General features: G+C 35.9%; 2 protein-coding genes across 2 annotated transcripts; both read right to left on the bottom strand.

Annotated features, from left to right (window-relative positions):
• Window positions 1-382: 382 nt before the first annotated feature.
• LOC145624704 (glycosyltransferase BC10-like) lies at window positions 383-3,987 on the bottom strand. Its single transcript, XM_081677797.1, has 2 exons — window positions 2,547-3,987; window positions 383-986 (listed from the first exon to the last, which is right to left on the bottom strand). The coding sequence occupies exon 1, from the start codon at window positions 3,655-3,657 to the stop codon at window positions 2,569-2,571; it is 1,089 nt and encodes a 362-aa protein (XP_081533923.1). The 5' UTR covers window positions 3,658-3,987; the 3' UTR covers window positions 383-986; window positions 2,547-2,568.
• A 1,116-nt stretch (window positions 3,988-5,103) lies between these two features.
• On the bottom strand, window positions 5,104-5,979 carry LOC145625556 (uncharacterized). Its single transcript, XM_081678565.1, has one exon. It carries the CDS (start codon window positions 5,977-5,979, stop codon window positions 5,104-5,106), a length of 876 nt encoding a protein of 291 aa, XP_081534691.1.
• Between the last annotated feature and the right edge of the window lie 4,728 nt (window positions 5,980-10,707).

Genomic DNA, 10,707 nt, shown 5'->3' with positions numbered 1-10,707 from the left:
CAATTTACAATTACTTTAAGAAAACAAAACCACATCATATTTAGTATGATTAAAGTGCTTCACAATCAAGAGCTAAACATTCTAAATAGATGATAAAAGTTAAAAGAAACCTGGAAGGCTGGAAACATGATTCTAACACAAATTTGGGATGTATAAAAGTGATGTTAAACATCATTATATCATTATATTAAATTTTCACATCAACTACTACGGATTATTCTGTATTAGTTAAGGATGATAGATACAAAAACAACAATAATAATTGACAAAAAGCAAACATCCAAATGTAGGGTATGTTTGAATTTAATAAATTAGTCGACTGATAGCTATATTTGGTGAAACTAATGCGACTTAAAAAAGAGATTTCATTCAACATCTTACAAAAAAATATCAACTTGTAATAAAATAAGCTATATCATTCAACATGAGATTCTCAGATATTAGTCAAAAGTGTTGAAATGACCAGAAAAATAGGGGTCAAAAGAAGAGAACATTGAACAGAAAGAAAAAGAAACCAAAACGAAGCTTACTATTGAGGCCTTGAGGCATCATTCTAACACTGATTGAGCATATCTTATAGAAAGCCATACGGAATTTTGAATTCTCTCTACCCCTACATTGAGCAGACAGGCTAAGAGCAAGGGACTTACGAATTCCACTACATATCAACAAAGGTCGATAGCCCCACCCCCGTCGAATATTCATGCTACTTGATATGATATGGTACAAACACATTCTTTACCATTTATGTACAGAAAAAAACTAGCACTTCTAACAACAAAGAGCGTCAAGCTAGCTCTTATTGCCGTGGTATTGTATAATTCAAGACATTTCTTAACCAACATACCAGCAGGGTAATTTTGCTGTTGGCAGTTGATTCTCCGGTTGAGCGGCTTCAAGATAATTACTGATGGCTCAAGGGAAAGCATCTCAGAGGTGTTGCTACAACAGATCCTCTCCCCATTTAAGAAAGCAAAATTTAAGACCTGAAAAGAATTGGCCAAAACATAATCAGAGCAACTCAGATAAACACGAACACCAAATGGTTTAAGATCAAGAGCATGTAATGTATTAAACTAATTAAATAATGGCTGTGATGTATAGTTATGTGATAACGATATTGAGTTAGTGTAATTTTCTGATAAAATTCTATTCCAATGTATATGGTAAGTGGTCATGCAATTTCACTCCAAGTATGTGATTTTCTTCATAATTTCATACTCAGGGATTGGATTGCAAGTTCATGAAAATTGTCAGCATTATTCCTAACGATATTACACACAAATGAAAAGAGAAATGAATAGATGAGATATCTGTCAGCTTGCAGGAAAGCAGGAAATCCATGTCTTGTTAGCAATCTAATGGACCACTATGTTCCCCCCTCTACTTTCTCTCTACAGCTATGCTAATTTGTCATCATTTGTGAGAAAGCCCTATTTTGACTAATAATTGAAAGATGACAAGCAACCTGTACAATCACAATCTAATGCAAAGAAGTTCAATGATGAACTCCTCAAAACATTATCATTTGCTAATTACTATGCGAGTAAAAAAGAAACTACTGCCTCAAAGCAACACTGATCAAAATTAACACCCAAAGACTTAGCATGTGAGTTTAAGCTGAGAATAGGTACAAAAACTCTAGGAGGGCCGCCTATGGGAAGATAATAGTGAAAGCGGAAAAAAGTGGGGCCAGGAACGATAGCTCAGGTAAGAAAGGGGAATGAACTAGTCATTTATCAGTTAGTTTGCGAGGAAAACAATTAAGCCACGTCTAATTCACATCTGATGGACCACCATGCTCCATTTAATTTTCTTTCTACAGTTGTATTAAATTTGTAGTCAATTATGACTAAACACTACAATAGGTAATCGCTGAAAGACGACAATCAACAGCAAGCAGCCTATACAACCTAATGCAATTAGCTGAAATTTGTGCAGATGCAAATTCTATGGTCACCGACATTATAAAAGAATTTCCAAATGCTCTAATTATATCATTTTATCATGGTTACTGTGGAGCTATCGAGTATTTTCCAATAGAAGTTGCCATAAATTTAAAGCAGCCCTGCAGAGATCCCGTACTTCCACAAGACAATCCTTCAAGTTCACTTGCAAAGAACCTTATATCCAAGGTTCTAAACACTAACTACACAAGCAGTGACCCTGACCTAAAGCCTTCCTCAAAATGTTCACATTTTACAGCTACTCAACATCAAACTACACTAGAACAGCACACCAGCCAGTGACATAAATCTAGAAGATAAAATCTCCTGATGCAGAGTAACAATTAGCAGAAACCTAATCCTAAACAGGACACATTGGTTTTTAGTTTTTGTTGATAAGCAATACACATTTAAATCTGGAGTACTTAAGTTGTACTCATACTAAAAAAAAAAAAACTAATAAGTATCCTACATTATGATGTAAGTCCAAAAAATCTCATTTTGATTAAAGGCACAAAGTAAATTATATCAAATCAAATCATAGACAAGCAGATGAAAGAACTTAGAAAGTATAGAAAAGCAAAGAAATTGCTCACTCACCAGACATCACAAACAAAATTGCTCAGTCATTGAAGATAACAGTATCAGCCATCTCCATCAAAGGCTTCAAGCAATCGGGTGAGAACTTCCTCGCGAACAAGTAATCATGAGTATAATTAGACTGCCGAAGAGTATAGATCAACTCGGGCGACACCTCAGGCGGACGGTACATATGAGGATGTCCATTAACACTATCAGTCCAATTAACCCTTGTAAGAGTATATTGAGTACAACCATTAGGATCTTTCATATTCAACAATGTAGGGAAGTAATGTTCTTCAGGGTAACAAGATTCAGTCTTATAACAAGGAAGCCTAAACTTCCTCCACAATTTCCTATCCTTCAAAACCATCAAAGCATGCTTCTTAGTCAACACAAAAAACTGTGACCCGACCCGAAATTGATCAAAAGGTACCTCAGGCATCATCACATTCTTCCCTCGAGCAACATACCTCGAGGGAAGAATAGTCTCATTGTCTAGAATCTCAATAAAGCTCTTATGACGAACATGTCGAAATCCGAAAGCATTCCCCTTACTCCCCCCACCTAAAAGGGTCTTATACACATAATCAAACGAATGTAAAGGTATACAGGATTGAGAAACCAACGCAAAATAGAAATTCAAAGGATCATCTAATATAGCAGTTGCCATTAATCTTTTAGCAGCAGAAATCAAAGTAGCAGAAGATCGTTCAGTGTGCTTACTTGGTATAAATCTAGCATTGAAAAACCCACCTGGGTCTTTAAGATGAGAATCTGGGTCAGCATGAACATAGATGTTGAACAATTTAGGTGAACTAGTATTGAAGAAACGATCCCACAAAGGAGAGAAGAAGAGATCAGTGTGTGTTAGGAACAGGAAAGCGATCTTCAAAGTTGGGTTGTGAGACCCTAATCTGGAAAACGAAAAGGTTGAAGACGAAGATGGCGAAGAGAATGAAGATGAAATTGCACGATTGAAGAGGGAAAGATCTTCCAGTTCATCTGGGCGAGGAATTGGGAGTTGGCGAGGGTGAGGAGAGAGAAAATGAGGAGCAAAGAAGTAGAACATTGGAAGAGATAAGATTAGAGAGAAGATCAAAATGTAGTGGGATTGCAACATTCGGATCATTTCTAATTATTGGGTGTTTTTTGGTTTGAGAAAAAGGGGATTTAATTTGATTAAAACATTGGTGAATTTGACAATCAATCTTCAATTCAATTGATTGAAGATTGGGGAAATTGATGAACCAATTTACGATTTTTTTTTTTTTTTTTTTTTGTGGGGTTTGTTTGATTGTTTGTTAATTGAAGATTGGTGGAAGTAGGAGAGTGAAAGATGAAGAAGAGAGAAAAAGAAGAGGGGTTGGTTTGGGTTTTCTGGGAAAAAAAGGGAAGATTTGTTAAAGAGTTGGAAGGAAGAAAGGAAAGAGGAAGGTGGAGGGAGAAAATAAATGAGAGAGATTGGAATGGAGGGAGGAAGTAAAGACGATAAATTGATGATATCATAACTTTCCTTTCTTGTCCTTTTGCCCCCTACTTGCTCTTTCCATTTTTTTTTTAACCTTTTCCTTTTTAACCCTCACTAGTTGCTCCGTATTAGAATTACCCCGTTTCAATTCCAGTAAACATTTGTGTACCGTCTTAATAAGATCAATTTATTGATTGGAATTATCCTGTTTCAATTACCATAAATATTTGTGTAGCGTTGTCTTAGTAAACCAATTTTTGTAAGACGATATGACAATTTTAATTGATTGAAATCACCCTGTTTCAATTACCATAAACATTTGCGTAGCACTGTCTTAGTAAGACCAATTATGTAAGATGGTAGGACAATTTTAATTGAAAAAATCGAAAATGTATTTTTTGAACTCGTTTGATTGACATGGAGATTAAATTCCAGTAAGAAATTGCGTTTTGTGGAAAGTTATTTCCCTATTGATATTCCTATGAATTTTCTAAACTTGTTTGGTTGGCAATAAGAAAATTTACAAAGACTAGAATAGACCCGGTCTACAATAATTTATTGTAGACCCAACCTTCTTGTATACCATACGAATGTGATTATATCATACAAGATGTGATTATATTACTACAAAAGTGATTATATCATTTTGAAGCTGTTATGTTAATGTATAACTCAAAAAGTGAATTTATCGTTATAAAAAGTATCAAATAATAAATTACATCATTTTAAAACATGATTTTTAAATTTTATCATCCTAAAGATAATTATATAATCTCATTAAATAGTTTAATATGAGATTATATAATTCAAAATATGACTCACAAAAAGATAATTATATCATCTAAAAAAGTGATTATATCATCCAGAATGTGATTATATTATTTGAAAGTGTCAAATTTTGGGTCTACAATAATTTATTGTAGACCGGGTCCATACATTCAATTTAAAATTCCTATTATTTTTGGTTGGTAATAAATTGATCATGTTGTACAAATGAATTGGAAAAAATATTGCTTACTCCGTATTTGGTAAAAAAAATAATGTTTTTTTTTTTTTTTTTTTTTTTTTTTTTTTGACAACCGGTAAACAAACAGAAAAAAGAGTCTCTTAAGTTCCCCTTCTAGCTCTAATAGCTAGGTCATGGGCTTTCGAGACTCCACTACGCGAGACATGACAACAACAAAAATAATCAAATTTGTCAATCAACGAACGGATTTCTTCCACTATTGTCCTCAGATCCTTCGGGCTTGTCTTCGGGTTCCTAATCGCCTTAGCAGCTAGCTTGCTATCAGTCCTGACTTCAATCTGATTAAATCTTGCGCCAGCTTCAATAATCCCTTCTCTCATTGCTAGCAGTTCACAGTGTAGTGCGGAAGACCCCAACACTTGTTTGCTCCCTTTACTTAATATCCATCCATCTTTCTCTAGTACCCACCCTAATGCTGCTTCATCCCGCTTACCACCCATTCTCTTCCATGCTCCGTCCACTATCACTATGACTACCAATCTTGAATCATGCGTCCCCCTTTGCCAGTAGTTTAGGTCGTTAGACTCAGAAACCTTATTAAGTTGCACATGGCTTCCTTCCTTCTTCTTTTCCCAGTCCCTGCACACTTTAGCGACATTCAGGTTGCATAGTCTCATTATATGGAAAGGAGAGCAGTCTTTCCCCCTGAAAATGATGTCATTCCTATGATTCCAAAGGCTCCAGATCACAGCTAATAGTGATCCAACAAGGGTAGGATTCTCCGATTTTATCCTCACGGCATACCAAAGGAAATTGCGCAACCAGACTCCTATATCCTGCTTTTCCTCCATAATCCTAACACCCAACTGCCCGCAAGACCAAACCCTTCTGGTTATCCGACAATCTCTAAACAGGTGTTCCGCAGTTTCCCTCTCCTTATTGCAGGAGACACATATTGGGCTCACATTCAATCCCCGCCTGATAAGATCAGATTTACTGCTACAAGCACCATTCATAATTCTCCAGCCTAGTATTAGCCAGGAGGGCAATATGTCCAACTTCCAGTATTCCTTCCAGAATCTGCACCCACTATCTGCACTTGACCCCCCCCCCTCAACCAATAGTATCCTGACTTGACCGTGTACTCCCCACTCTCTGTTTCTCCCCATAAAATTTCATCTTTCTTTCCAGCTCTCGGGACAACGCTCAGGATTTTCTTTGCGTCATTGAAGTTAAACATATTCCAAATCTCCCTAATATTCCACTCCCCTCTTTCATCCAGAAGATCCTGTACCACCCTAAATCTACTTCTATCCTCTGCAGGGATTCCTGAGGACACCCGGACCAGCCCTGAAGTTGTCCACCTATCATCTTCTATTCTTACACTATTTCCGTCCCCTACCCTGTACCAGAAAGCTCCTTTCATTTGGCTTGATGCTTTGATCATTCCTCTAATCATCCAGGTGCATCTCTGTGGTACTTTACCCATGGTCGCTTTCTCAATTGGCGTATTACCATACTTTCCAATCAGAAATCTTCTCACTAACAGGTCTCACTGGGTATGGATCCTCCACGCTTGCTTCGCAACTAGCGCCTGATTCAACATGTGGAAGTTTCGTAACCCCAAACCCCCTTCCGCCTTATGTCTTTCCAGCGTTTCCTTTTTAACCCAATAAATAGGCTTCCTGTCCTTCACCCCGGCCCAAAAAAACCTTAAGCACAAAGAGCTTAATCTTCTCAGAATGTTCTTCGGCAGCAAATAGAGAGTAAGAATATGCGAGGCCATGGCCACCAGTATAGAGTTGATTAAGATCAACCTCCCAGCCTGAGACAAAGCGCTAAATTTCCAGGACAACACCTTTTGTGAAATCTTCTCCACTAACCAGCTAAACTGTGATAGACTCCTCCCATCAACTTCCATCGGACAACCTAAGTACTTTCTGAACTCAGCTTTACTTGTCGTGCCCAAAGTCTTTCTAAGAATTTTTACAAAAGTTGAGGGAGTATTCGGGCTAAACATAACAAAAGACTTTTTTGAGCTCACCACTTCTCCTGAGATCCTGCAAAAATCATCCAAAACTTTCCTCATCACCTTACAGGTATCTGGGTTTGGCCTGAAAAATAGCAAAGCGTCATCAGCGAAAAACAAATGCGAAATTTCCGGGCATCTCCTTGCTGCTTTAATTCCCGCAATCTCCCCTTGCTCCTGAAGCCATGATAGTCTTCTGGATAAGACTTCCATACATAGGATAAAAAGATATGGAGACAAGGGGTCTCCTTGCCGAAGACCTGCTCTTGGCGCAAACCATTCTGTTTGCTCTCCATTAACAAGTACTGAGTATCTGAAAGTGGTTATGCATTGATTTATCCATTGGATCCATCTTTCTGGGAAAGCCATTCGTCTGAGAATCCTATTAATGAAGCTCCACTTCACTCTGTCATATGCTTTGTTTAGGTCCACTTTCATGACCCCCGCAAACACTCCATCCCTCGCCCTCCTCTTCTTTACATACTGAATCAGCTCGTGTCCCAAGATTGCACTATCTGTCATCGACCTTCCTGGAACAAAAGCATTCTGGAACTCACTAATTATACTTCCCAAGATCAGCTTCAATCTGTTCACCAGGCATTTAGAGATCACTTTGTATATTGTGTTACATAACCCGATGGGCCTAAATAGGTCTACCCTGTTTGCATTTTCCTCCTTCGGGATCAGACAGATGAAGGTCTTGTTCCATTCCTTCAAAATGTATCCACCATTAAAGAAACTCAGCACAGCTTCAAAAATGTCGCTTCCCATTGTGTCCCAACATCTCTGAAACACGACAGGAGGGTAAAAAAATAATGTTAATAGTGTGCAAATGAGCGAAAATTCATGCAAGTGAGTAAATATTAAATATAATTACTTTGTGTCTTGTATATGATACCCGGTTGTACAATACAATCGATTTATTGATATCTTTGTGCAGTATATAAATTCTACATTGTAACTCCATCAATATAATTTATACATAATTTTATTCTCTGTACCATATATGGTGTTCATAAAAATTTTCAAGTATACAAAAGTATTTCAAATGATTTTTTTATTTTCACAAAATGAACAAAATTCATATGCAGTATCTTAGTTTTTTATCCCTATGTAAAACCTTCAATTATAAATGATCAGTTATTCAGTTTTAACATTAGCCTAATCAATCTAATAATGTAATACAAAGTATTACCTTCATAATGTGGTACCTAGTAAAATGTCTTAAGTAAGCTCAAAAGGCCAAGGGAAACAACATTAACCACCATTCATTCACATGAAAAAACTTGGATTCATTAGAATCATTACTCTTACAAGTTACATGTACTATCTGATCCTTTACTTGGCACCAAAGGTATTTTTTTTTTTTTTTTTTTTTAGTAAAATGTCATTATCACTATTTTACTAGGCCCAACTTAGGTTCTGAAGTACTTTACGAGGAATTAAAAATGGAGGGTTGTGAGACAAATGCAAATGTCTCACAACCATTAAAATAACATAAAAGTAAAAAGAGGAGAGAGAAAGGAGGAGAGAGATAGGAAGAGTGAAAAAGGTGGTGTGGGGCCCACTAAAATTTTTCAGAATTGGTTTCACGTGCAAAAACGACAAAAAAAAATTAGGACCACAACTACTGAGAGTATATTTTGTACCACTGAGGATTTTTATAAGTACCACTAAAACCGCATTGATTACCACTGGGAGTGTATTTTGTACCACTGAGTTGTAATGGTATTATTTGATAGCCTAATTAGACATTTAAACCTTTTTTTAAATACCACTAAAATTATATTTTGTACCACTGAGAGTGTATTTTGTACCACTGAATTTAAAATGGCAAAATTTAAATCCTGCATGAAATGACCAATCTACCCCTGCAAGACACTTCTAAATCTCTCTCAACCCTCCGTTTATATAGCCTCGTACTTTACTCCTTCAACTGAATAAAACAGGGTCAATTAGAAAACACTTGACAAGTGAGCAGTGGCGATTCCAGTATGGGTTCAGTGGGTTCAGCTGAACCCATACTGGATTCTGGAACAAGCTGAACCCATACTGGATTCTGGAAAATTCTGACCAGTTTAATTAAAAAAACTAATATTGCTTATATATATTACAATGCGCATATTCACATTACTTTCTCCTGTAGCCCAGTGGTAGTTGGTAAGAATATCTTTACATTGGTCGTGGGTTCGAAACCACAAGCACACAATACTCTTGTTGCTGCTCCTGCTACATTTGCTAGAAATATGGGTAGTATAAACTATAAATGACACAAGATCTGCTAGAGTTACAACTATATATGATTACATTACATGATTACATTACACAAGATCTGCTAGAGTTACAAGTTACAACTATAATTTCACAGAAACTGCAGAGAATATGTATTCTGAAATATTATGGGCTTGTTGGGTTTGAGCAAGTTACTGAGATTCATTCAGGTTGGATTACTTGGATTAGTGGTGACTGAAATGAAGAATACAGTAGAAAAGCCAGACTAATATATATATAAGTAGTACTTAACTAGATCATCAACCATTGCATATGAACGTACACGACATCTATAAAACCATTCATCTGATTAGTATTAAGATTAAAACATTAGGTTGTTTCCAAAATAACTAGATATTCTTACATGTTTCCAGCAATCATGGAGCCAAGATAACAAAAGTTGCTGGTAGCTCCTTTTCTATATGATATTGTCACTTAAAAGGCTTTGTTTCCAAACTTGTGATGAGATAGAAAATGTTGTGTTGCTGCAACCAGATGCTCAAAATAGCCAAGTTTTGAAAAGAGCCGCTGGATGGGGAGACCTATCGCCAAGTGTCGAGCCACGTTGGATAGGTTTAAATAGAATTGGTAAAATAAAAAAGATCGTTGCTAATTCTGTTTGGATAGAATTTTTGGGATAAAATTGTTCCTTTAGAGTTTTATTTTCGATAAAATACCTATAAGTAATAACACGGCATTGATATTCATCTAAATACCAAAATACTTGTTCAATAGTACCAATTACCAACAAATGCAAAAAAAAATAAAAAAATAAAAAAATAAAATAAAATTATACTAAAGTCGTGTTATTAGAGTCCTAGTTGACTCTATAGTCTATACTAGTAGTTTAGAGCTAGTGATAATAACTCCCGAAAGCAAACCCATACACTAGTTTTACAAGCTACACATTAGGACGTGCAAAATTTAGAGGAATTATTTTATTTTATTTTATTTTATTTTTGAAAGCAATTTAGAGGAATAATTAAGCATCAAATCGTTGAGAAACTGATATAAAAATTAGAGGTCCCTAAATTCTCGATCAAATTGACTAAATTCCATTAATTTTTAAAAAAAAAAAAAAAAAATCTAATCATCACTTGAAAAAATAAAAAAATACTTTAAATAAATACACAAAGAAAATCATGAATAGAAATTAAATAACACTGCTACGATTGTAGAAATTAAATAATACTGCTACGATTGTAGATAACATCTAGTCACCAAAGAGCTCACCATCTTCCTTACTAAGGATCATCATCACGATCCACCAAGACGTTGTTGCCCTAGAAAAACAAAGCTCTCGACGTAAGGCCCTACATAATCGAGCTTCGCGAACTCTTTTTTATAAGAACGGACTGTTTTGTTTTTTGGACTATATAATATCGAAGTTCCATCACTCTTTGATACCACAATATTGCCGTTAGCTAGACTAGTTAATACCTTC

The sequence above is a fragment of the Chenopodium album genome, chromosome 3 (genome assembly GCF_948465745.1).
Source record: "Chenopodium album chromosome 3, dcCheAlbu1.1, whole genome shotgun sequence".
In the NCBI taxonomy this organism is placed as follows: Eukaryota; Viridiplantae; Streptophyta; class Magnoliopsida; order Caryophyllales; family Amaranthaceae; genus Chenopodium; species Chenopodium album.
This window is presented reverse-complemented; position numbering and strand designations above follow the sequence as displayed.